The following is a 25,400-nucleotide window of genomic DNA, read 5'->3' as shown; positions in this document are numbered from 1 at the left end:
AATTAGAAGAACGAAAACACCTTTATTTTACCATTTTACGTTTTTCTTGGTGATAAACGTGAAAAAATCGAAGACAAAAAAGAAATTAAAGAAAAAAATAAGTGTTATTATTATTATTAATTATTCTCGTGTTTCTTCTTGTACGCGATGGAAAATTGCAAAACCGCGATTAAAAAATTCGCACTCGTTTCCAAAATTCTCAAAAAAATCCTCTTTCTTATAAGAAAAAAGCCCGCGGCTGAAAATTCGGGTAAATTTTCAGTGATGATTTCAGTCAATTCATACAATTTTTCTCTCTCTTTTGGTGTACCTAAATTTTGTTTTTCCTAACGTCGTAGACTAATTCTTTGATTTTTTTAGCCTCTTTTGAGAAAGAGAAAGAGTAAAGTGGAAAATATTTTATAATATCTTGTACACTATAAAAAATTGTAAAACAAGCTATAAATATTAAATAAAAAAAAAGTTAAAGGTCGTAAAAATACTAAAAACCAAACCTGAAAATAAAAGTAAAAAAAAGAAATAAAGAAACAAAAAAAAAATGAAAAAGAAATAGAGAAATGTTTAAAAACTAGAATTAGAAGAAAGAAAACACCTTTATTTTACACATTTTAGGGTTTTCCTAGTGATAATTTAAACGTAAGAAAATCGTAGACAAAAAAGAAATTAAAAAAAAAAATAAGTGAAATTATTATTAATTATTTCTCGTGTTTCTTCTTGTACGCGATGGAAAATTGCAAAACCACGATTAGAAAATTCGCACTCGTTTCCAAAATTCTCAAAAAATTGCTCTTTTTTATAAGAAAAAAACCCGCGGCTGAAAATTCGGGTAAATTTTCAATAATGGTTTCAGTCAATTCATACAGTTCTTTTCTCTCTTTTATTGTAAATTTTGTGAGGTTTTTTCTAACGTCATAGACTAATTCTTTGATTTTTTCACCTTCTTCTGTTACTTTATGACACAACAAAATTAATTTACTTGTCCAAACCTACAAATAGAAATGTTTGATTGTACTTTGAAATGATTTACTTACAAATGTTGTTGAAATCTTAATGAAGAAAAACAGGGCGGAATGAACGGTTGTGACTTGCACATTTGAAAAACTGTTCAAAGTTAAATTGAGGAGTTGTAGTGTTGTGAAAGCTATAATTAAAGCAATCGGCCAACCGAATAAATCATTAAAAATCAAAACAGATTTTTTCAGAAGTAAGATTTTTCTAGTTGTCTCTTTGACAATTTCGAGAGAGCCATTTTTGTTGACTAAAACTATAGTCACATTTTTATATTCGGTCCAAAACAGGTCAATTATTTCAATCAAAAAAAGCTTGAAGAAAAACTGGAAATAGAGTTGCACCTCTCTGAACCCAAACCGCACGAAAAAATCCCATTTGAGATAATTGAACCAAATAGAAACATAAACCACGGTCAAAATGAGATACAATAAATTGTAACTCCAAAATTTTGCCATTTTTGGTTTATCAAAATTGGTAAAACCGTCCAACAATCCAATCCATTGCTTCCTTTTACCAAAATTCAAAATTATAGTTACGTAAAACCCAAATCCGGATAACAAAATTTCAACAAAATACGCAACTGAGATTTTCATAACATTGTCTTGTTTAAAAAAATTATTAGTGACAATTGATACTAGTACCAAAAAACATTGACAGGTAAAATTCCCCAAAATGTAGAGTTTTTGGATTAATTTGGGAGAGGTTTTTGGGGGACCCATAGCCATGATTTGGCCCACTTTGGTAATAAGTTCGATTGTTTTCAAACCCATTATTGGAATAAATTTATTTCAAATAAACGAAAATCAATAGTGGATAAAAGCGAAATAATGTTTCATCAAATTCCGGTTTTTTCCCTTATCCAATCCCTGTAATAGGCAGTTCGTGTATATCCTGCAGGATAATCCATTTCGCACCCATATCCATTGACAAAACTAAAAATGGCAACATGGAGAGGGTTTGTATCAGGGTTAGTGACAACAGGGCCACCACTGTCACCCAAACAGGGACTTTTAATTGGGTTGCCACCACTGGTACACACCAAACTAGGCAAAACAATAGTACCACCATAATAAACTTTACACTTGTCGTTACTAATTGTAGGAATAGTGATATAATTAAGAATATCACTAGTCGGATTTTTGTCGGCTAAAAATTGTCAAAAATTTTGTCAAAATAACAAAATTTTGTTAACTTACAATCACTAATTTGACCCCAACCACTCACTGTAACATTAGTACTGTCTTCTAACTCAGTTTCCGCCAAAACAATAGGTTTAGTGTACTCTAAAAACAGTCAAAATAATACATTTTGGGTCTCGGTTATCAATTTTGATAATCACCATCAATAGTCACAGCTTCCTTAAGTTTGATAAGCCCAATATCATTGTTAAGGTAAATAGCATCAAACTGTTCATGCCGAATAAATTCCGCAGCTTCACTTGTAGTTTTATTATTCGCTGAAAGTCGAGCCGATCCCGAATAAATTTTAGCCGAGATAGCCCTAATAATTAATTAGTTTTAATTGCAATTAATTATAATTACCCATCGACGCAATGTCCGGCTGTTAAAACCCATTGGTCACTTATCAAAGCCCCTCCACATAAATATCGCGGAATCGCTGCTGATTTACCCATAATGGCCACTTGCCACGGAAATTGACCATCTTGGGCTTCCTCACCGTTGACGATTCGAACCCATGAACCCGAAATTGGGGTAAAATGGTACAAAAACGTGAGAATTACAAGGAGAAGCATCACGGTCAAGACGATAATTGAAATCGAAGCCAAAAAAGTTTATTTATACCCAAAGATTTGGATTAAATTGTCAGAAGATTAATTTGATTGATGGGTTAGCTTAATCTTAGTATTAAATAAAAAAACAGATTCTTAATCAAGTGAAATTTATTCAAATATTTTTTTAAATCCCAGTTTTTTCCTTTATCCAATCCCTATAGTAGGCAACTCGGGAGTTACCCGACGGGTAGGGATATTCGCACCCTACTCCGTTGGTAAAACTGAACACACCAATTTGTACAGGTTTGCCACATGAATCCAAAACAACAACAGGTGCGCCACTATCACCCTAAAATCACTAGACTAGTAAAAAAATCCATAGAAAAACCAAAAAAAAACCTGGCATGGACTTGTATGGGGATTCCCCGGATTGGCACAAATCACACTATCTGTGATAACACTATTTCCAAAAATTCTGGCACATTCGGCATTATCAATGATATCAATAGTGGTATAATACAAAATATCACTAGTGTAAATATCACTGTCTCTAGTGACACCCCAACCACTTACTGTCACATTGGTACCAATTGGTGGTTCTCGAATTGCTAAAGCGATGGGTTTAGTGTTATCTAAAAAAAAATTACAGTTTTCTGTAATTGAAAATACCAATCAAATGACTCACCATTAAATTTGAGTGGCTTTTTGAGCCGAATTAATCCAATATCGTTGTTAAGGGTGATACTATTGAATTTTTCATGAAGTATAAACTCAGCCGCCTGCGATACTACCCGATTGGAGTTCGAAATTTTAGTCGTATTTGTGTAAATCGTGGCCGAAATAGCCCTAAAGTCATTTTTAGTTTTTTTTCAATTTTTGTCACAATATTACCCGTCAATGCAATGTCCAGCTGTCAAAACCCACTCTTCGCCAATCAGTGAACCCCCACAGAAATAGCCCCCCCATGAGGCACGTCCCTTAATCCCCACTTGCCAAGGCAATTGCCCCAAAACAGCCTCATCACCGTTAATTATACGTAAACCTGTTAAAATTCTCCAATTTTACTACCAAAATTTAACCCTTAATCACTCACCTATATCTTTGAGGGCTGTAGCCCTAATGGGAGTGACCTCAAGACCCCAAATTTGGGGCACGAAAACACACAACAAAAGAAAGAAACGCATTTTTGTGACTGGGGGGTGATTGGAAAATTTCAAGATTTATAAGTTGGAAAAGATTAATCAAAGTGACAGGGGATTAAGACTAAGATTAGGATTAAAACGTTTCCGGTAGTTGACAATTGAAAAAGTTAGGCCCAAAAATCGAATTTTGGAAAGAAGAAAAAAATAGACAACAACGAATTATGAATCGAACCGCTCATTTTTTGATACTTTTTTGGAAAATCTTCGAATTTGAGAAAAAATTCTCTGGATGTTACAACATAATCAATCACGATCATCAATCATTCCGATTTATTAAGAATAAAATGTGATAAAGGTCGAAAAACTTTCTTAGTACTCAAAGAGCGATAAATTTTTCCCATTATTATTATTCTTATTATTATTATTACAGCCGCAAAAGAGTGAGAAATAAAAAACACAAAACAAAGAAATAAAACATAAACATGTGAAAAAGTATTAAAAAATTAGTTGAAAATTTGGAATAATGTTCTAATTATTTGATTTTTTGGTTTGAAATGTAACAAAGTTTAAAATTATTTGTGTCTACAAAAGCACTCGCTACGTTCGCTAGTTCGCTGTAGTTTTCACAGCTGGTACGTATTTTCTTCAGGTCGTAGTCAGGAATGTATATACAGGGTGTCCCGTTTTTATTGTTACAAATTTAAACAGGTGATAGGATATTCAATTCTAAGACAAAAGTTTCCTATAAACATTTTTCGAAAAATGCTTGGTTAGGGAGCTACACCCCCTGGAAGGGGGCTAATATGTTTTTGCTATTATTTCATAAACCATTTAAGATAAAATTAGAAAATTTGGTACCGATGATAATCTTTATACACCTAAACGAATTCAGACATCAAATGTCGAAATTTTTAATCAGGGGCGTACGAAACTGGGGGAGTTTAAGGTAAAAAATACCGTATTTATTTTGGCTTTAGTTCTTCGGTACTTTCAGCAACAAAATCTTAAGTTCGATAGTTTATCACAGAAAAGTCTCTCTTGTGTCGATACGACTTATTGTTTTTGAATAAAATTAATTTAAAATTTATGTTACACACCAATACAATAATAATAATAAAAGCAAGAAATTCATATTTTTAATCAACCTCTACTAATTAACATTACATTACAGTAACAATAATAACATTAATTAAATGAATTTGCCTAAATCTAAAGGAGTTGTTCAAAGTGACCACCATTTTGGTCAATGCATAACTAAAGAAACTAAAGCGCTAAATAGATAGGGTATTTTTTTACCCTAAATCCCACTAGTTTCGGACGCCCCTGATTAGAAATTTCGACATTTGATGTTTGAATTCGTTTAGGTGTATAAAGATTATCACCTGTACCAAATTTTGTAATTTTATCTTAAATGGTTTTTGAAATATTAGCAAAAATCTATTTGCCCCCTTTCAGGGGGTGTAGCTCCCTTACTAAGTATTTTTCGAAAAATGTTTATAGGAAACTTTTGTCTTATAATTGAATGTTTAAATTTGTAACAATAAAAACGGAACCCCTTTTTTTATTTATTTATTAAAAAAAATATGGATATATCTTGTGATTGACAAAAAATCATGTAGTCCTTTTAATTAAAGTAGAGCTGGAAAAAGGGTGCCAGAATGAGATTTTTTCTTGTAAAACTGAAGATTAGTCAACAAGTCTTATCTACGGACAATATTTGACTCATGAAGATTACAAAACGTTTCCAGTTATCAGAGGTGTTATCTATAATCAATGTAATCTAGTCTAGAACAATCTTCTCCATAGCTCACTACGTTTTATTTTTTGACAAAACAACGCCTCAAAATGAAGAATTTCGTATTCTTCCTCCCTTTCCTCCTCCACTTGTCCTCCTCGGACCCCAACCCCCACATCATCAACGGCAATGTCGCCACCCTTGGCCAATTCCCCTGGCAAGCTGCTCTCTTCTTCGAAAGTTCCGAACCAAGGTTCTGGTTCTGTTCCGGTACCATCATCTCCCCCCAATGGATCCTAACTGCCGCCCATTGCATCCATAATGCACGCACTGTTCTTATTTACACCGGCCTTATCGACATCTCCCTCGAAGTGAAACCCAGTGCTGAATCACAGAAATTCCATCTTCATGAAGATTTCAAGAATGATTCGCTCGCCAACGACATTGCCTTGATCGAACTTTCCAAAGAATTGACTCTTGATGGTAAGTCAACTTAACACTGCTTAAAATTTTTGAAAAATTTTTTTTAGATAACACCAAAACCGTTGAATTGAGTAACGAAGAAGTTTCTCCCGGTACAAAAGTTACGATAAGTGGTTGGGGGAAAACTAGAGCTAATGATACCTCAATAAGCCCCCTTTTGAATTATGTTACGTTAACTACGATTAGTAACGAAGAGTGTCAAAAAGAGTATGGAATGACCGGAGTTATTTTCGAGGAGATGATGTGTGCAGGGAGTGGGAGTGATCCTGTACAAGCCCCATGTCATGTAAAAAAAATTACAAATTTGAGTTTAAAATTTTCAAATTTGATTTTTAGGGTGATAGTGGAGGTCCTCTAGTTATCGATTTTGACAAAAAACCGAAACATGTTGCTATTGCCAGTTTCGTCAGCAATTCCGGATGCGAAAGCAGAATTCCTTCCGGGTATACCAGAACCGCCGCCTACTTGGATTGGATCAAGGAAAAAACCGGACTTTAGGCCACTTTTTCTGTTTTTTTTTATTACAATATGTTATAGTTATCATTAATAAATATTTCTCTAAAAATGTAGTTTCTGTGTAAACTTCTAAAAAAATTAAACCATTTTCGGGTATTGAAATTTTTTGGGACACACCTCAGATTTTTAAAAACGACAAAGTGTGAATTATTGTAATGAATGATATTTTAAAAATCAAAAAACTAAACAATTAATAAACAAATACATTGAAAACAACAAAATAATAGTGTTGAAAAAACTAGAATTTGGTTAAAATGCTTAAGACTTTTTGGAAACATAAACAAAGATGAGATAAATTTAAATTTCAGTTAAAGCATGTCAACACCAATAAAGTTAAAATTGTTTATTATTTTGATGGGAAATTCAAGAAAATTACTTCCTGCTTTTTTTCGAAACTAGCATACCAAAAAAGTCGTCTGCTTTAATTGCGTCTTGAACAAATAAAATTAAATCCGATTTTTGACACTTTTTTTTGATTCAAAAATTATCATTACCTAATAAGTACATATTTCTGAAAATATTTTTAGTCAAAAATGTGAATAAAATAAAAGTCTAACAAAGTTATGGTCTAAACGTGGTGGGCCATTCAAATTGGGTTTGATTTTTGACGTTTCAGAAATATCAGAGAAAATATTGAAATAATGTGTGAATCTGATATCTTAATAGATATTTTAATTTTAATAAATTGTTGAAATGAAGAAATTTAACAAAATATTATGCTTAATTTGACATTATTTTTCTTTATTATTTCGATGGGAAATTCAAGAAAATTACTTCTTGCTGTTTCGAAACTCGCTTTGTTTGCTCGTAAATCCGATTTTTGTCACTTTTTTTGTTATTTACTCAAAAATTATATAAAAATTTGAATAAAATAAAAGTCGTGGTACGCCATCCAAATTGGGTTTGATTTTTGACATTTCAAAAATGTTAAAGAAAATATTGAAATAATGTGTTAATCTGGTATTAAAATTGTTGAAATGGCGTAGTGCGCTTAAGGAGTAATTTAACAAAATATTCTGCGTAACTTGACAATTTTTTTGTAATTATAACTTTGGCAATCTTGCATATTACGGACCAAGAGAAGCAATGTTCCTCATGAGATATAATGACGTGTTTCCCAACCTTGAAAAGGTTAGTAATCGGCATTTTACATTAGTGATTGTGAATAAAAAAAATTACATACTTACTTGGAAAAGTCGGCAATAAAAAAATAATAAAAAATAAGTCGTAATAAAAAATAGCAGTAGTTATAGATTAACAAGTAATTAAAAAATGTACGCAATAAAAATAATTACTGAATAACAATGGTCAGAAAATAATGTCAAAAATTACCAGGCTACCATGACCCTAAAATCTCAAGGACACACCTTATCAAAAAAAAATTAAAAACCCATGCGATAAACCCCATAAACTACAAGTTTCAAGTCGACAAAATGGAAGACAAAGAACAAAGCAACATCAAAAAATCAAACTTGAAACCCCATCCCAAAGCATCGGCTAATTTCCTCTCCCATTTCTTCTTCTGGTAAGTCCTCAAGAATGATAAATTTTAACACTGATGACCAGTTGGGAATTACCTTTATTCGTACAAGGCTGGAAGACAGAACTCACCGAAGATGATCTTTATAAACCACTTGACGAATACAAATCTACCATTTTGGGTGACAAAATTGAAGAATTATGGCGACACGAATTATCAACAAGCAAAAAACCCTCACTTTTAAGAGTTTTGATTAAATTATTTGGACGCGAATATGGAATTTATGGCTTGTACTATCTGCCATGCGAATTGGCAACAGCGTAAGTCATTATTTTGTCACTAGTGCAACAATAATAAAAATTGTAGTATTTTACAACCCCATTTTTTGATCAAACTTTTGGAATTTTACATGCCAGGGAGTAAAATGAACGTCAAGGAAGCCTACTTTTACGCTCTAGGACTCACAATTTTGTGTTTTATGCGAGTTTTATTGATCCATTGGTTTACTTTTCAAACCACAGTTTTGGGAATGAAAATCAGAATTGCCTGTTCCTCCCTTATTTATCGCTCTAGTCTCCAATTGAAGAAAACCACATTTGATAAAATCACAACTGGGCAAATTGTTAATTTATTATCAAATGACATAAGCAGATTTAATCAATTTGGGCCCTTTTTACACTCCCTTTGGGTGGGACCAATCCAGATAATCTTCGGAAGTTATTATATTGATAAGATGTTGGGTCATACGGCCATTACTGGTATCAGTATCATGGTATTGTGTCTTTTAATACAAAGTATGTTAATTAATTAATTAATGTTAATTTAATTTTAATTGATTTTAGTGTATATTTTGAAAAAAATATCGAAACTTCGAAGACGAGTAGCTGAAAAAACTGATTATAGAATCCGACTTATGAACGGTATAATTTGTGGAATTCAAACCATCAAGTTTTACACTTGGGAAAAACCGTTTTTGGCTTTAGTGCAATTTGCACGAAAGTAATTAACCAAAAATTAATTATCAGTTAATTATTGTTGTGTTTTAGCTCAGAAATTAAGGAAGTAACAAACGCAAACAACTTTCGACTTTTCAACAACAATTTCAAAATTTATTTGTCAAAATGTTCGGTTTATTTGTGCATTTTAGTGGTAGTTTTGACCAAATCTGACTTAACACCCCAGTATTTATTCGCCATTAGTAGCCTTTATGAAAGTTTCAAACTAACAATTACAGTTTTCATCCCTTTAGGCATTATTATGTTATCGGAAACTTTAATTTCGATACAAAGAATCGAAGAATTTCTCTTACACGATTTCACCCCTTTTGTGAAAAAAACTCCACGCGAGTCAATTTTCACAACCCTTGCAAATTTCGAGAAAAAAAAACCTAAAATAACCCTTGAGAAAGTCACAATCACACTTAACCGAACCGAAATTTTAACTAATGTCACATTTGAGGCAACTTCTGACCAATTTATTGCCATTATTGGTCGAGCCGGAAGTGGCAAAACCACCCTCCTCCAAACCATCCTCCAAGAAATCAAACCCGAATCCGGAACAGCAACAACCATCGGAAAAATCTCATACGCCCCCCAAGAACCCTGGATTTTCTCCTCAAGTATCAAACAAAACATCATCTTCGGCGAGGTTTACGACCCTCGGAGGTACCACCAAGTGGTCAAAGCGTGTGGTTTGGAGCCCGATTTCGCCCTCCTCCCGCATGGAGACCAAACCTTGGTTGGAGAACGTGGAGTGATGCTAAGCGGAGGACAAAAAGCCCGGATTAATTTAGCCCGAGCTGTATACAAAATTTCAGATTTTTATCTCTTCGATGACCCCTTATCGGCTGTGGACACACACGTGGCGAAATGGATTTACAACGAGTGTTTTTTACAACTCTTGGGAGGAAAAGGCCTCATTTTGGTCACGCACCAAACACAATTTGTGCACAACGTGGATAAAATCTACGTTATGGAGAGCGGAAAAATCACATGCCAGAAATTGGAAAATGTGAAAATTGAACACACAAAAGTGGTACAAGACACAATTTTGAAAAAATATGATTTGCAAAAGGAAGTCAAAGAGCATAGGAGTCGGGGAAATACCGATCTGAAAATCTATGGCGGTTATTGTAAGGCGGCTGGGGGTGCTTTTTTGACATTTGGTGTCTTGATACTTTTCGCGTTGGGACAATTGTTTGGTAGTTTAGGGGATTATTTTGTCACACTTTGGGTTAATTTTGAAAAATCTGGAAATTTTTTGACAAGGATGGAGTGTTTGTATATTTACACGGGACTTGTTATTTTGATGGTTTTAATAATACATTTAACATCGACTTGTTTTACGTTTTATTGCATGAAAGCGTCGAAAATTTTACACAAAAATATGTTAGAGAAAATTGTTAAAAGTCCGATAAAATTTTTCAATCAACATTCTTCGGGACGTATTTTGAACCGTTTTTCTAAAGACATCGGATGCATAGACGAATTATTGCCCACAAGTCTCATGAACATAATTACAGCAATTTTCACCGGAGCTGCCATAATAATTATTATAATAATGCTAAATTATTGGATGATTTTTCCGACAATTTTCCTACTTTTGTTCACTCTCTTTCTGAGTATTTTATTTCAACCAAGCAACCGGAATATTAAACGCACTGAGGGAACTAGTAAGTTGCATTTGTTGTTTTTTCTTTTAAAATCTTGAAATTTCAGCCCAAAGTTTCATTTTTTCGCACATGTCAGCAACGCTTCAAGGCCTCCAAGTGATAAAACCGTTCAATTGTCAAAAACAACTAATCGACGAGTTTGACAATCATCAAGACTTCCACACTTCAGCTTCTTACTTGTTTACAGCAATGTTTTCAGCTTTTGGCTTCTGGGCTGACTTTTTCGCCGCTTTTTACACCTCTATAGTCATTTGGAGTTTTTTCTTTTTGGAAAAAACCCAAGCTGGTGATGTCGGTTTGGCCATAACCCAATGTATCGGATTGATAGGAATGGTTCAATATGCGGTGAAAACCTGGAGCGAACTTGATGCTTATATGACTTCAGTTGAACGCGTCGTGGATTATTCAGAATTAGAACCGGAAAAAGACAATGGAAAACACCAACCGGAGTTTTGGCCCCACTCCGGAAAAATCGTTTTTGACTCAATCACGTTGAAATACGCACCGGAAGATCCCCCAGTTTTGTCAAATGTGAGTTTCCGGGTGAATTCCGGTGAAAAAATCGGGATAATTGGCCGAACCGGAGCCGGAAAATCGTCACTAATCTCAGTCCTCTTCCGCCTCTTCCCCTTCGAAGGGTCTGTCAGCATTGACAATATTGACACTAAAACCATCCCTTTGGAGACCTTAAGGTCACAAATCTCGATCATTCCCCAAGAACCGATTTTATTTACTGGAACCTTGCGGAAAAATCTAGATCCCTTTGATCAATTCACCGATGAGGAGTTATGGTCAGCCTTGGATGACCTTGGGCTCAAACCCACCATTTCGGTACTTCCCCAAGGCCTCCAAAATGAAGTTGGCGAAAAAGGGACGAATTTTAGCGTCGGTCAACGACAACTCTTGTGTCTCGTTCGTGCATTGTTGCGTAACAGCAAAATAATCGTCCTTGACGAAGCCACAGCTAACGTTGATTCAGAAACGGATGAAATGATTCAAAAAACAATACGAAAAAAATTCCGGGAGTGTACAGTTTTGACAATTGCGCATCGTTTGAATACTGTTATCGATTCAGATAAGATTCTGGTCATGGATGCCGGGATTGTGGTGGAATTTGACCAACCGGAACGACTTTTGCAAAATCCGGAAAGTTTTTTTTCTCGTTCTGTTGGCAAAAACTCTAAATTTGTGTCAGCTGCATTGCAAAAATAATAAAATTGATAATGGTAGCAACCATGCTGATAATGGTAGTTTTATTAACGACACCAAATCCGATTGCAGTAAATTTGGGCAAATTTTGGTTAATCTCCTTGGTTAGTTGATGCAATTCGGTTTTTTGGTCCCACATTGCATTGAAATAAACCCATCGTAATTGATAACAAGTAAAAAGAATTTTTTTCGCCTCGTTGGTCACACTGTCGCACAACAAAATTATAATCAAAGTCCAAACCAAAGATGGCGTTTGTTTTAACACCAAAATCACCAAAATATCGTCCAATACCAAATTCCCACGATCACTCACCAACCAAAAAATATTATAAATCATATTCAAAATCGTAAAAGCAAAAATGCAAGAAACCGACAAGTCGAACAAATCGTTAAAAATATCGACGGTTTTCTTCAAAAGTGACATAAATTTCGTTACTTTTCGTACAACCGGAAGTGATTTTTGTGGCGGGAAATGTAACTGACGTTTTAGTAAGTCCCCCAGTTTTCTATATCTGACCAAAAACATCCGAATTGTGGCAAAAATCAAAAACGTATAATACATTTGTGCCAAAAGTTGGTATCTTCGAAAAATATTTATCTGATAGTATTTTTTGTACAACAATAGAATTGTTGCAATTTCAGCCACAAAATAAATCAATTGGGCAAAAATAAACTTCCTCGAGTTATCCTCTAAAGAGTTGATACGTTTCAAGTTTTTGTAAAGTTGCCACCACTGTTTTTCTTTCCAAAAAATCACCACAATCATCGAATTTATGTTTAATAAATATAAACTCATTTCGATGAAATAAAATAGAATTAGATTAATCGTACTGATTGTTCTTTGAGTGTAAAAAACGATTTTAATTAATCCAAATGTAAGTAATGTGAATATTAATACATTGTAAGTTTTTTGAAGCCTTGAAATGGATTTTTTGTCGTAATTGGTTGGTGTTATAGAAAGCCATTTTCCAATTTTATGGATACGTCTTATCAGTTTAAAATCCATTTTACGACTGGATTATTTCAATGAAAACAGTGAAAACGATTTAATGATAAGTGATTTAATGATAGGCAACCAAAATAACAACAAAAAATTGCTTTCAAAATAATTATTTATTGACTACTTTATCACAGAACATTGCTCTAATAATTCACACATTAATTTTCTAATGATGGGGATACATTAGTGCCCAAAACATTGGCTTTATACCGAAGTTTTTCTATTTCAGTTGCCGACTCCAAAGTTTCATTAGAGAGAAGTCTATCGTCCCTTGATTCTTTAATTGAAGCTAAAAATCATTATAAAATATTGAAAAATAAGAAAAAGTTGAGATTTACCATTATATGGTGTGTATTTATCTGAAAAATAATTTTCCAAATTATAACCTATAACACCGACTACTGCCGCAAAGGGAAGAGTAATATACGGGGCGTAGACTCGTAATGTTCTTATTAAAAGGGGCCACATTGTATATTACACAATAATTTTCAAAATAACACGATTTTTGACGCTTTTTACACACCTAACCTTACTTTTTCAGGTTCAAGGACACAAATATCAAATGAGGAAGAGTCCATTTTACACTGGAGCAACGATAAACACAATAAACAAATATTTTTTTACTTGTAATTGACATTTTTTTTTCATAAACACAATCTTTTATTTTTGCCTCAGTTGCTAATTTTTCGTATTAAACAAAACACTGCTAACATAATAAAGTTATTAAAAAGTAAATATTGTTTTTTTGGTGTAACTCTACCTTACAATCTATGTGTATAATGAGTTGCATAACAAACATTTCTTTTAATTATTAAGTTTTTACAATCATTTTTTACTCAATTAAAAATATAAAAATACTTTTTTTTCTGTATTTGTAACACCACCAATGTCAAGGTCATCCGACAACCCTCAAATCTCCTAAAACTAACAATTCCACCAACACCTTCGGCCCCCTTCACCCCCCTGACCATATCTTCTATGTTCTTCAGCAAGAGACTTGTGGTGGAATGGCCGCCGATCCACTACCTGCATTCCAATATGGCGTCCCCAAGAATGCGGGTAAATAACTGTTAGACGTGCACTTGTTTTCCCGAAGATTTATCGTGATTTTAACGAAATCGAAGTGTGCGCCGCCGATCGTCGATTGTTGAAAAGAAAAATGGCCGCCGACGTTCTTCGATTTGTGCGGTGATTTAAAAATTAAAAAGTGACGTTTTTTTTATTGACGATGTATTGGAAAATACCGATTTTCCATCATGTCGCACAGGGATTTTACGGAGGTGAGAGATTTTTATCGAAATTTTCACACAATACCGGCCTGCTTGATACGAAAAGATTATCGACGCTTGCTTGATGCGAAGCGGCGTAAATTTGTCGAATTCCATTCGTGTTTTTCACTTTCTTTGAACTCTTTTCAATTATAAATAAATAAAAGATCAATTTAAGTAATTACTAAATGGCGTTTTTGTAAAAACACGATTGAAAATTTAAAAATCTGAGTGACTTCAACGGTAGGTTACAAGACGTGACCCGGCATTGAACTCTCCAAAGGAAAACAAAAAAACAACAACATTAAAACAGATTTTATTTGTCATTTTGCTTAATTGTAACGCAATTTTAAAAGAAAAATAATAATCTAAGTAAATAATTCATCTATAAATTATCCTTTAACATTTTTTGGTGATTGTCAAAAATGTCAAAAAATACGCCTTCTTGATTACTTGCTTAGGTATATTTTTTTAAATAATTTTTTGCCTTTATATTTTGTGTATTCCGCTACCGCTTTTAACTTTTTGTCTTCAAAAATGAAAAAAATTATATACAGGGCTGTCCCATCTAAAATAATCAATAAATGAGTAGAAAATTATGTCAAATTAATTTAATATTAAAATAAATAATATTTCTTTACTAATATCTTTTTTTTTATTTTTTATTATTCAATTATTATTTTTTAAAGGCAAATAATTTTGTTTACCTGATATTTATAATACAGGATGTCTCATCTAAAATTTCTGGCCCAACTACATCTAACATACAGGATGGATGTCCCAAGTAATAGCTTTTCGGTTAATAATTCTGTGAATAAACCAAAAATAGTTGTAATTGTAAAAACTACAGCAAATCAAAGTTGAAACAAGCTGTACATGTTTGATATCGTTTCTATAGGTTGAACCCGAAGGCACTTCCGAACTTCCGGCGGCCAATCGCGCTCTCTTCCTCGAAAAGGTACCGCCCCTTTCAACTCCTCCCTCTTCTAACCTTTCTCTTTCAAGGTCAGACAATCGAACACCGCTTGTCAAAATGGCGACTTTTCCACAGCCGTCGCTTTATACACCGAAGCCCTTCAATTGGATCCAACCAATCACATTCTTTATTCAAATCGTTCCGCCGCCAAACTCAAACAAGGCCTTTTTGCCCAGGCCCTTCAGGACGCTATTACAGCTCGTGACTTGTGCCCCACCTGGCCCAAAGCCTACTATCGTCAAGGCGTCGCTTTGCAATGTCTAGGTCGACATGGCGATGCCTTGGCTGCTTTCAGTCAAGGTTTAGCCCAGGATCCCACTTCACAACAACTTCTTTCGGGATTGGTCGAGGCGTCGATCAAATCGCCACTGAGACATAATCTCGAACCGACTTTTCAGCAATTGGAAATAATGAAATTGGATCAGAGTCCATTTGTTTTGATTTCGGTGGTGGGGCAAGAGTTGTTGGCAGCGGGGTTGTATCATTCGGCGGTGACGGTGTTAGAATCAGCACTCAGAATCGGTTCGTGTTCTTTAAAATTGCGAGGATCGGTTTTTAGTGCATTGAGTTCGGCTCATTGGGCACTAAATCAGCTCGATAAGGCGATTGGTTACATGCAACAAGACTTGGCTATTGCTAAAAGTCTAGGTGATACGGCGGGGGAGTGTCGTGCACATGGAAACCTAGGCTCGGCCTATTTCAGTCAAGGCTCGTATAAGGAAGCCTTGACTGCGCACCGATATCAACTCGTACTAGCCATGAAATGCAAGGTATGAATTTCTCAACGTAAACCTAAACCTAGACTAATTGTATCATTCAGGACACCCAGGCTGCAGCCGCCGCTTTAACCTCACTAGGTCACGTCTACACGGCAATCGGTGATTACCCCAATGCCCTAGCCTCGCATAAACAATGCGTCCAATTGGTGAAACAAATGGGCGATAGGTTGCAAGAAGCTCGCGAAATTGGTAATGTAGGTGCCGTATACCTGGCCATGGGTGACTTCGATTCAGCCGTTGATTGTCACACTCAACACTTACGTATTGCCCGTCGTCTTGGCAACCAGGTTGAAGAAGCACGTGCTTATAGCAACCTGGGTTCTAGTCACCACTACAAACGCAACTTTGCTCAAGCGATAGTTTATCACGAGAAAGTCCTAAGATTGGCACAAGCCATCGGTGATAAATCGGTCGAAGCTAGGGCATATGCCGGCCTAGGACATGCCGCTAGGTGTGCCGGTGATTACGTTCAAGCCAAACAATGGCATGAAAGACAACTAGATGTTGCACTAGCGACACGAGATAAAGTTGGCGAAGGACGTGCATGCTCAAACCTAGGCATAGTCTATCAGTTGCTAGGTGAAAATGATGCAGCCTTGAAATTACACCAAGCCCATTTAGCCATTGCTAGGAGTTTGCAAGATAGGGCTGGAATGGGGAGAGCCTATGGGAATATCGGGAATGCTTATTCAGCGGCGGGGTTTTACGAATCCGCGATAAAATATCACAAACAAGAATTGACAATCAGTAAGGAAGTCCATGATAGGAGTTCCGAGGCTAGTACTCATGGAAACCTAGCGGTGGCTTATCAGGCTTTAGGTGCCCATGATATGGCACTTTTACATTATCGGGCCCATTTAGGTATTGCAAGAGAGTTGAAGGATACGGCTGGTGAAGCCTGTGCCTTACTAAACCTGGCCAATTGTCTAAGTTCAAGGTCTGAATTTGCCGAAGCAATACCATACTATGAACAATATCTTATGCTATCGCAAGAACTCGCCGATGTGGAAGGGGAAGCAAAAGCTTGTCACTTTTTAGGTACCCATAACAATCCTAACTAACCTAGACACATAATTGCTGTTTTTTTAGGCTACGCACACTACTGTATCGGCAATTATCGCGAGGCTGTCCGTTACTACGACCAAGATTTAGCCCTAGCCAAAGATTTGCAAGATAAAATGAACATGGGGCGAGCATATTGCAACCTAGGCTTGGCCCACTTGGCTCTAGGCCAACTTGAAACATCCTTAGAGTGTCAGAAGTATTTTCTAGCTATAGCACACATGACAAATAATCTACCTGGTGAGAATACTCCAATCATAAACCTAAACCTAGACAAACATTACTTTTAGGCAAATTTCGTGCTTTGGGCAACATAGGCGATGTTTTAATCAAAATGGGCGAAACCGAAGAAGCTGTCAAAATGTATCATCGTCAATTAGCCCTAGCCCGAAGTAACCGTGATCGAGGCATGGAAGCGGCCGCTTGTGGTGCTTTAGGTATAGCCCACAGACTTTTAAAACGCCTAGACAAAGCCCTAGGCTATCATACACAAGAACTAACACTTCGACAAGAAATGTCCGAATTATCTGGCGAATGTCGGGCACATGGTCACTTAGGTGCCGTTCACATGGCCCTGGGCAATTACACCCATGCTGTTAAATGCTACCAAGAGCAACTAGAACGTGCTCAAGAATTACAAGACTGTGCCGTTGAAGCCCAAGCATACGGCAACCTAGGTATAGCCCGTCTAAACATGGCCCACTACGAAGACGCTATTGGTTATTTTGAACAACAATTAGCGACTTTGGAACGCCTGAGTTCACCTACAGCCCAATTGGATAAAGGTCGAGCTTTCGGCAACCTGGGCGACTGTTACGACGCTCTGGGAGATCCAGAAGAAGCCGCTAAATGTCACGAACAACACCTAGCCATCGCTTTGAAACTTAAAAGTATCCGGGATCAGGAACGTGCCTACCGCGGCCTGGGCCAAGCTCAAAAAGCCCTCACAAATCTCCAACAAGCTTTAGTTTGTCTTGAAAAACGCCTAGTCGTCGCACACGAATTGGCCAATCCGGAAGCTAAAGCTGCGGCTTACGGCGAATTAGGCCAACTTCACGCCAACCTAGGCAACTTAGAACAAGCCATTTCCTGTCTAGACCACCAGAAAGCGATCGCAAGGGAACTCAACGATAAGATAATGGAAGCTGACGCGATTTCCACCCTGGGCTCGGTATACCAACAAATGGGCGAATACACCACTGCTTTACGTTATCACCAAACCGACCTAGACATAGCCGAACAGTTACAATTACCAACATTACAAAGTCGCGCTTGTGGAAACCTAGGTGCCGTACATGAAGCCTTAGGCAACCTAGAACAAGCAGTACGGTACCAAGAACAACATTTATCAATCGCAGCCAGTACCAACGACCAACACGCTAAAACTGTCGCTTATAGTTCACTAGGTCGTGTCCATCAACTTTTAGGCAACCGAAGCCAGGCTGTAGCCTATTTAAGCCAAGGTTTATCAATTGCCGAGGCTTTAGGCCGACGCGATGAAGAAGCAAGGATACGCAATCGACTAGGTTTGACTTTATGGTCAAATGGTGATCTTGAAGGGGCACAAAAACAACTTGAAGCAGCCACAAATTTACTTGAAAATATCAGACGCGAAGCCAGAAACACACCAGATTATAAATTATCACTGTTTGAGTTACAATCGTCGAGTTATCAAGTGTTGCAGAGAGTTTTGGTGGGGTTAAATCGTCACGAAGAGGCTCTTGTTGTTGCTGAAAGAGGTCGCAATCGGGCTTTTGTCGATTTACTGTTAGAACGTCAAGGTTTGAATGATGGACGAAACAAAAAACGATTTGATGATGTCACTGCAAGTACCTTGGATCAAATCAAGGAGATAGTGAACCGACAAAGAGCATCAGTACTTTATTACAGTATAGCAGCCGGTTTTCTCTACTCTTGGCTCATAGTACCAACCAAAGGCATTGTCAAATTCCATTCAAAATCTTTGAATGAAAGTGACGAAAGTGATAGTACCGATCCAACTTCAAACATCGGGATTCTTGAAAAACTAGTGACTTCGGTTAGGGATAGTCTCGGAGTGGAATTATCTCCTTGTAGTACCATAAACGAAGATCAGTATTCCGATGACACTCTTAGTGACCGCACTGGATTCCTCCGAATGGTCAATCGTCAACACCTCCTCAACTCAAGCAACTACTCCCTGAGTTCTCTCTTCTCCCTTGGAAGTGTTGGAGGTTCGGTAGCGTCACTCCAAGGCTCAACTCGATCAAGTACAAGCGTTCAAGCTTGTAGACAAACCTGGAAAGGTCCTTCATGCCTCCACGCCCTTTACACTCTCCTAATCCAACCTTTCGAGGACTTCCTCCCGAAAGCAAACTCAAATCGCAGAGAACTAATCCTAGTACTCGAAGGTGACCTCTATTTAGTCCCCTTCCCCGTCTTGAGATCCTCATCGGAAGCTTCAGAATATCTCTGTGAGAGATTCTCTCTACTTGCCGTCCCTAACATATCATCATTACGCATGGGACGAAGTCGGAAACAAGGCGGTGATCAAACTGTCCGAAGTCTCATCGTGGGGAACCCCAAATTACCAAATGCCGTAACGGAACATTGGGGCTGGAAAGATATCCCACAAGCCGAACAAGAGGCAACAATGGTGGCTGAATTATTACAAACACAAGTTTTATTAGGTGCTGGAGCAACGAAAGAACAAATCTTGAATCAGATTCAAGATGCTGAATGTGTACATTTTTCCACTCATGTCTCTTGGAAGTTATCCTCGTTGGTTTTGAGCCCGGCTGAGGTTTTAGATCAGAGTCAGAAGAGACTCTACCTGGGGGACCCCGCCGAAGAAGATGAAAGCGAAGTCTCAACTTCGGCAGAGTTGCCTCCAATGTCCGAATTTCTACTCAGTGCTGCTGATATACTTTCACTACGGCTTTCAGCGCGTCTTGTCGTGGTGAGTAGTTTCAGTTTTGGTAGATGAGTTTGTAATTTCAACCAATTAGGTGAGTTCGTCACACACACGTGACCAACAAGGATGGGCCACTTCTGATGGTTTGGTAGCCCTAGTCCGGGCATTACTCGCAGCCGGAGCTCAAGCTGTCCTAGTGTCACTATGGCCGGTCCCGGAAACCGCTTCCAAAATCCTCCTCCGGGCTTTCTACTCCGCTATGTTACAAGGAACACGAGCTGCTAAGTAAGCACAATTTACACCCGGGGAAAGAACTATTCACCAGTCTAACTTTCTGCTCACACTTTGTTGCAATAGTGTTTCCGACTAACTTGTTGGGGAGCAGGTAATATGTCGAAAGACCCTTATTTAAGAAGTTGGTCCAGATACACGTCAAAACGGTCTTTTTTTGAAAATTTCTTCAGTGAGTAGAGATTATTAAACGGTGATTATAATAATTTGCAAAATGACACTAAGCAAATTTTAGAGAAAATGCCTAAAGTCTGTTTTTTTTTTTAATGGAAATGCCAAACAGGCTTAACGTTGGCATCACTAGTAAATTCATTCATGGTAATTTTAATAAAGGAAGTTGGCAGTTCCGATTTTTTGAATTAATTTGAAAACAATGTCATTAAACGTCAACACAAAAAATCGTCTAAGAAAATTTAGAGACGAAACACCAAAAAAGGAACAAATTCGGTACACTAACAGTTTTTCGAAATTTGGAAACAAATAGTTCGCAAGCAGGAAGTTAGAAAAAGGGCCCGTTAAAATGTAGACGCAATTTGTAATGCAGGTTTGCTAAACATTCTCAATTTTTAGCAAGAAATTGACAAAAATACAAAATAAACATGGATGAGAAAGAACCTTGGAAAGAACGCAATTAAATTAGTGTATTGTGCATCGTTTTTGAGGAACCAGTTGAAAAAGTAACAATTTTGAAACTAAAGCTGAAGAAGAATTTATAAAATGCATCAACTTTGAGCTCATTTCAATAAATTACTCAAAATTTATTGCCAATCATCATAATACCCACTTGTACCTTTTGCTAAATAACTTTTTTCTGTATATACATCCTTTTTCTTCAAAGTTTTTGTAGCAAGAATCTCATTTTTGTCCACAACATTGTACTTGCGGTGTGTTTCTGTCAAAATTATTAGCACTAAATTCTGTCTTTAGACCTTAGGTAATGATGTCTTTATTCAATTATAGCGCTTTCAAAGAGCAAACAGGCACACAAGATTCATAACCTTCATTTTTTAATAAAATTTCTAGGGACAAAAACAAAGAGCAAACAAAATTTGTGGCTATGGAGACAAGCTGCTACCAATTTTTTCACCAAAATTTTGATTTGGTAATTTCAATTTAAAAAAAAACAGACTTTATGTATTTCATTACCTTAAGTGGTAAATTTAATGCCATAATAATAACTAATATTATACAGTATGTCCCCGGATTTTTTTATTTTACGCTAACACTACAAAAGAAAAACATTTTTTGCTTCACCTGAAACCAGTAAGTCTGTAATGTTAAAAGTTCATTATTTTCACTCAGTGGAAAGAAAATTTAATTTTTCTCTTGATTTTGGGCTTGTAATAACTAATAATACTAAAGTCTACAAACAATACAACCTTTAATCGAATTATTATTTTCATATTAACTTACCTTTAATTAAACAAAAATAATTGTTAAATTTTTCTATCACGTTACACTTTTTTGTTACAGACGATAATTTTCCTGCTTTCTGCACAAATGCCTCCGATTTAAAATTTATTTAAATTCAAATTGTTGCTGAATTATTGCAAAATTATTACTATAGGTTAAAAACATTTCACTCGCATTTGGACTTTTCTAAAAATTTAGGGAGCATGAGTGACAAACAAGACGAGCGTTTTTATCAAGATCTGGATTTTCAAAGATTGACAGGAAGGTTTTTGGGATGAAAATATGTTAGTAGATTACTGTTGGATTGTTATAAAGAAAACTGATCCAAAAAGTATAATAAAACCAAGTAAAATAACTCACTTTTAATATGTTTTTTGGCACTTTTTATATTTTTGTTAATTACATATTTCTCAAACGTAACGTGGTGGACTTTTTTAAATAAAATAGTTTTTTTTAACTCAGTGCCTCAAAATCTATAAGAAATTAACTTTCAGCTAAGGTATAAAAATCGTGCAAACTAGTGTAATTTTTTTTCTCTGCGTTTTAAATCCCATCACATTGGCGTTTTATTTTTCTGACAACGATGTCGTTTTAACACATGAGTTAACACAAGTTAAATAACAAAAATGTTTGTAAAAAAACATAATTTTACTAAATGGGCAAGTCAAAAAAACAGTCATTTTTAACAAAAACAATCATTAATTAATTGTCAAAGTGACATCGTTGTCAAAAAAATAAAAAACGCCAATGTGATGAGACTTGAAAAGCAAAGAAAGATTATTATTACAAGTCCAAAAGTAAGAAAAAAATTAACTTTTCTTTCCATTGAGTCAGAATAATGAGGTTTTCAGATAAAGCAAAAACAACCCTTGCAGTTAACGTGTTACTTTATCTACTCAAAAGACTTTTTAAAGAAATAGTTTAACATCTGCTATAGAAAAAAAAAAGTATTTCCTTTTCTTTTTTGGCGTAAAATTGAAGATAAAAATTTGTTTCCTTTTGACTGGCTATTATAAAATGTATTATTAAGTTCAGAATTTTGATTATAAAGAGATAACTTGATAGAAATTCTCAGTTTATTAAAAAATTCTGGCATTATAACTAGTTCTACAATCTTTGAATTTTTGAAAGCTGTAAAGAGGTAAAAATTTTTTTCCTCGTGTAAACTTAATCCGGGAACATACTGTATACTTGCAAAATACATTTCTTAAATAAATTTATGTATTTGTAATATGATAATTTGAGCAAGCTTGTTTATTATAATCACAATTTAATGTATACATATGCTCATTGAAGTAATTTTCACAAAAAGACATTTTTCGGGTCCGGACCAACTTTATAAATAAGGGTTTTTCGACATATTACCTGCTCAAGTTAGTCTGAAACACTATTGCGACAAAGCGCAGCCCGAGTACAAAGTTAGACTGGTGAATAGTTTTTTCCCCGGGTGTACTCTATTCACTTACAGAAACCTATCTTATCGACAGAGCACTCGCTGAAGCCATGCAAACAGTCCAACACACTAAACATTTCGCCCATCCGGCAAACTGGGCCGGTTTTCTCCTTGTTGGTCTCAATGTTCGACTATCAAACAAGGTTGCTATGATGGGCCAAGCCTTATGCGAACTCCTCCAAGTCCCGGATAAATGCCGGGATGCTCTTCGAGTAACCCTTCATTTGGTAGAAAAATCACTCCAAAGGATACACCGTGGACAAAAAAACGCCATGTATACGACACAAAAATCAATCGAGAATAAAGTAGGCTCGGTGACCGGATGGCGTGACCTTTTGATTTCCGTAGGATTTAGATTCGAGCCTGCCTCAAATGGGATTCCAAGTAGTGTGTTTTTCCCCCAATCGGATCCTGATGAACGTCTAACCCAATGTTCGGCAAGTCTTCAAGCCCTTTTAGCCCTTTCAAACACCTCGATTCATGCCCTATCGAAACTAACAATAAATCCGGATGTTTCCGATGATATCATTGGAGTGATTCAATCAGCTTTGGCACAATTTTCCGAAAACGAAAGTGTGGAATTAGGATTAAATGTGCGATTATGGCGAGTGCCAGGCTGTCATGAACTTTTAGCCTCATTAGGGTTCGATTTGACTGACGTAGGGCAAGATAAAGTGACCTTAAGGTTGGGCAAACAAGCCAATCGGCGTAATATCCAATTCACATTACAAGCCCTTTTGGCACTTTTTGACACACAGGAAGCTCCAAAAAGCCTAACAATTGACTCATCGAGTAGTTTAGAATCTTTGGCATCTGTTGATAATGATTTTTCACATTCGGATAATGAATTGTGTCAAGCACCGAAATCACCACAATTGGCTAAACCGCGACTTAATTTCTCACGAACAGTACTACCAACCAAAAGACTTGGTGGCGCTTTTACCAGTTATGTGAGACGTAGAGGTGAACCAGATGGACGCACAGCCAATCCTAGTGATACTAAAACTCTACTAAGTGATAAAACAAGAAAAAATGTTGGTAGACCTGAAACGGAAGCGGCTTTTACACCAAGTCCACCCGTTGTATTACAATCAGAAAATCAAAACATCGCATTATCACTCGCACACCAGACGCGAATTAAAAATCTTTACTCACAAAATGACAATAAAAACGATTTAAGACCTGATAGTTCGAGTTCGGCCAGTTCGGTCACTGATTGGGATAATGGCCATGCGACTGTTTTACGACGTCAAACACAGTTCCCACCTCTACCACCCTCAAGAACTAAACTAGACCTAACACTTTACAACAATCTACCCTCTCGTTTATTCGAAAACAGTTCCGACAGTGAATTAGAAAAAATGGAAGCGAAATTATTTAATACACGAAATAAAATGGCATATCGCAAATCGAGAATGTCAACACTTGACCGTTTAAGTGTGCGAACTGAACTAACCCCTCAAAACCTCCTCCAAACCTCCCGTAAACCAATCACACTTCCCAGCGAAGAAACTCTCCCGACTAATGAACGCCTCCTTTATTTCTCCCCATCGGAAGTTGATACCTCCCCTCAAAAACTCCCCACCGATTCGGACGAATCCAAAGACAAGCCTGACCTTCACGACACTATTCTTCGTCACATTAACCGCGAACTCACCCCCATCATTTCCGAAGTCTATCACGAACGCAATATCGGTCTTGGTTTAGCTCCGCCTTTATCTAAACTCCTCCTCAATCAACCGACCAACTCCACACCACAAACTGATGCTAACGCACTTGAAAAAATCACATTGGGGATACTCGAAGAGGGAGGAGAGCCATGGATGGCCGAAGGCGGATTACAACAAATCCAAAGTTCAGATTTGACAACTGCTGATATACTCGAGAGGGAAGTGAAGAATAAGAAAGGGTTGAGGTGAGTGTGGTGGGGGTTAGGGGATGTGAATCATTGGTGGTTTTGTAGAGACAACAGAGAGGGGGAAGTGAAGAGATTATCGCCGTTTTCGGAAATGTCACGAAGGGATGAGGGCGATGGGAGGAGCATAGCCGATTCGAATTGTTCAAGTTATAAAAACCGATTTGGCGATTATAGGACGGGCGAGAAGAGACCAATAGCGGCACAGAGGAGGAGCAAGCAGACGTAGGGGGCGGGGTTTATTTATTTTGTGATTTTCTTAATATAGTTAAGTGAGAAAAGTGGTAAAAAATGAAAGACTTTGTATTTAATAAAATTTGGTTTTAATAATAATATGAAATTGTTTCTTTAATCTCCATTGAAAAAATTGC

At 36.4% G+C, this 25,400-nt stretch overlaps 5 protein-coding genes across 5 annotated transcripts; 3 read left to right on the top strand and 2 right to left on the bottom strand.

Moving 5' to 3' along the window:
- Positions 1 to 1,765: 1,765 nt before the first annotated feature.
- On the bottom strand, positions 1,766 to 3,979 carry LOC123009153 (serine protease 53-like). Its single transcript, XM_044405278.1, has 9 exons — positions 3,837 to 3,979; positions 3,635 to 3,785; positions 3,429 to 3,589; positions 3,143 to 3,375; positions 2,947 to 3,092; positions 2,553 to 2,798; positions 2,351 to 2,511; positions 2,208 to 2,294; positions 1,766 to 2,157 (listed from the first exon to the last, which is right to left on the bottom strand). Exons 1-9 carry the CDS (start codon positions 3,925 to 3,927, stop codon positions 1,847 to 1,849), a joined length of 1,587 nt encoding a protein of 528 aa, XP_044261213.1. The 5' UTR covers positions 3,928 to 3,979; the 3' UTR covers positions 1,766 to 1,846.
- Positions 3,980 to 5,654: 1,675 nt separating this feature from the next.
- LOC123009324 (chymotrypsin BI-like) lies at positions 5,655 to 6,668 on the top strand. The gene is made up of 3 exons (XM_044405546.1): positions 5,655 to 6,103; positions 6,151 to 6,389; positions 6,440 to 6,668. The coding sequence occupies exons 1-3, from the start codon at positions 5,731 to 5,733 to the stop codon at positions 6,599 to 6,601; spliced, it is 774 nt and encodes a 257-aa protein (XP_044261481.1). The 5' UTR covers positions 5,655 to 5,730; the 3' UTR covers positions 6,602 to 6,668.
- A 1,371-nt stretch (positions 6,669 to 8,039) lies between these two features.
- LOC123009152 (probable multidrug resistance-associated protein lethal(2)03659) lies at positions 8,040 to 11,982 on the top strand. The gene is made up of 6 exons (XM_044405277.1): positions 8,040 to 8,144; positions 8,186 to 8,419; positions 8,466 to 8,893; positions 8,942 to 9,098; positions 9,146 to 10,770; positions 10,817 to 11,982. The coding sequence occupies exons 1-6, from the start codon at positions 8,053 to 8,055 to the stop codon at positions 11,980 to 11,982; spliced, it is 3,702 nt and encodes a 1,233-aa protein (XP_044261212.1). The 5' UTR covers positions 8,040 to 8,052.
- Positions 11,983 to 13,073: 1,091 nt separating this feature from the next.
- Positions 13,074 to 13,656, bottom strand: LOC123009325 (small integral membrane protein 12-A). Its single transcript, XM_044405547.1, has 2 exons — positions 13,318 to 13,656; positions 13,074 to 13,268 (listed from the first exon to the last, which is right to left on the bottom strand). The coding sequence occupies exons 1-2, from the start codon at positions 13,445 to 13,447 to the stop codon at positions 13,138 to 13,140; spliced, it is 261 nt and encodes an 86-aa protein (XP_044261482.1). The 5' UTR covers positions 13,448 to 13,656; the 3' UTR covers positions 13,074 to 13,137.
- A 313-nt stretch (positions 13,657 to 13,969) lies between these two features.
- Positions 13,970 to 25,362, top strand: LOC123009318 (tetratricopeptide repeat protein 28). Its single transcript, XM_044405539.1, has 9 exons — positions 13,970 to 14,259; positions 15,146 to 15,205; positions 15,253 to 15,993; positions 16,044 to 17,040; positions 17,092 to 17,304; positions 17,355 to 20,002; positions 20,052 to 20,242; positions 23,149 to 25,029; positions 25,078 to 25,362. The coding sequence occupies exons 1-9, from the start codon at positions 14,236 to 14,238 to the stop codon at positions 25,256 to 25,258; spliced, it is 6,936 nt and encodes a 2,311-aa protein (XP_044261474.1). The 5' UTR covers positions 13,970 to 14,235; the 3' UTR covers positions 25,259 to 25,362.
- The last annotated feature ends 38 nt before the right edge of the window (positions 25,363 to 25,400 follow it).

The sequence above is a fragment of the Tribolium madens genome, unplaced genomic scaffold, assembly GCF_015345945.1.
Source record: "Tribolium madens isolate multiple individuals breed KSU strain unplaced genomic scaffold, Tmad_KSU_1.1 Scaffold_71;HRSCAF=194;Tcas5.2_LG6, whole genome shotgun sequence".
Lineage (NCBI taxonomy): Eukaryota > Metazoa > Arthropoda > Insecta > Coleoptera > Tenebrionidae > Tribolium > Tribolium madens.
Note: the sequence above shows the minus strand (reverse complement) of the source record. Positions and strands in the feature narration are given on the sequence as shown.

What these genes read in the sequence shown, in the direction of transcription:
- LOC123009153 (XM_044405278.1), bottom strand. Translation starts at nt 3,927, where the DNA reads ATGCGTTTCTTTCTTTTGTTGTGTGTTTTCGTGCCCCAAATTTGGGGT. An exon ending in TACAGCCCTCAAAGATATAG is followed by an intron (nt 3,786 to 3,836) that starts GTGAGTGATTAA and finishes GAATTTTAACAG; the next exon opens with GTTTACGTATAATTAACGGT. An exon ending in AAAGCCACTCAAATTTAATG is followed by an intron (nt 3,376 to 3,428) that starts GTGAGTCATTTG and finishes ATTTTTTTTTAG; the next exon opens with ATAACACTAAACCCATCGCT.
- LOC123009324 (XM_044405546.1), top strand. Translation starts at nt 5,731, where the DNA reads ATGAAGAATTTCGTATTCTTCCTCCCTTTCCTCCTCCACTTGTCCTCC. An exon ending in CAAAGAATTGACTCTTGATG is followed by an intron (nt 6,104 to 6,150) that starts GTAAGTCAACTT and finishes AATTTTTTTTAG; the next exon opens with ATAACACCAAAACCGTTGAA. An exon ending in CTGTACAAGCCCCATGTCAT is followed by an intron (nt 6,390 to 6,439) that starts GTAAAAAAAATT and finishes TTTGATTTTTAG; the next exon opens with GGTGATAGTGGAGGTCCTCT.
- LOC123009152 (XM_044405277.1), top strand. Translation starts at nt 8,053, where the DNA reads ATGGAAGACAAAGAACAAAGCAACATCAAAAAATCAAACTTGAAACCC. An exon ending in ATTGTGTCTTTTAATACAAA is followed by an intron (nt 8,894 to 8,941) that starts GTATGTTAATTA and finishes AATTGATTTTAG; the next exon opens with TGTATATTTTGAAAAAAATA. An exon ending in TTAGTGCAATTTGCACGAAA is followed by an intron (nt 9,099 to 9,145) that starts GTAATTAACCAA and finishes GTTGTGTTTTAG; the next exon opens with CTCAGAAATTAAGGAAGTAA.
- LOC123009325 (XM_044405547.1), bottom strand. Translation starts at nt 13,447, where the DNA reads ATGTGGCCCCTTTTAATAAGAACATTACGAGTCTACGCCCCGTATATT. An exon ending in TAAATACACACCATATAATG is followed by an intron (nt 13,269 to 13,317) that starts GTAAATCTCAAC and finishes AATGATTTTTAG; the next exon opens with CTTCAATTAAAGAATCAAGG.
- LOC123009318 (XM_044405539.1), top strand. Translation starts at nt 14,236, where the DNA reads ATGTCGCACAGGGATTTTACGGAG. An exon ending in AAAAGCTTGTCACTTTTTAG is followed by an intron (nt 17,041 to 17,091) that starts GTACCCATAACA and finishes CTGTTTTTTTAG; the next exon opens with GCTACGCACACTACTGTATC. An exon ending in TTTCAGCGCGTCTTGTCGTG is followed by an intron (nt 20,003 to 20,051) that starts GTGAGTAGTTTC and finishes TCAACCAATTAG; the next exon opens with GTGAGTTCGTCACACACACG.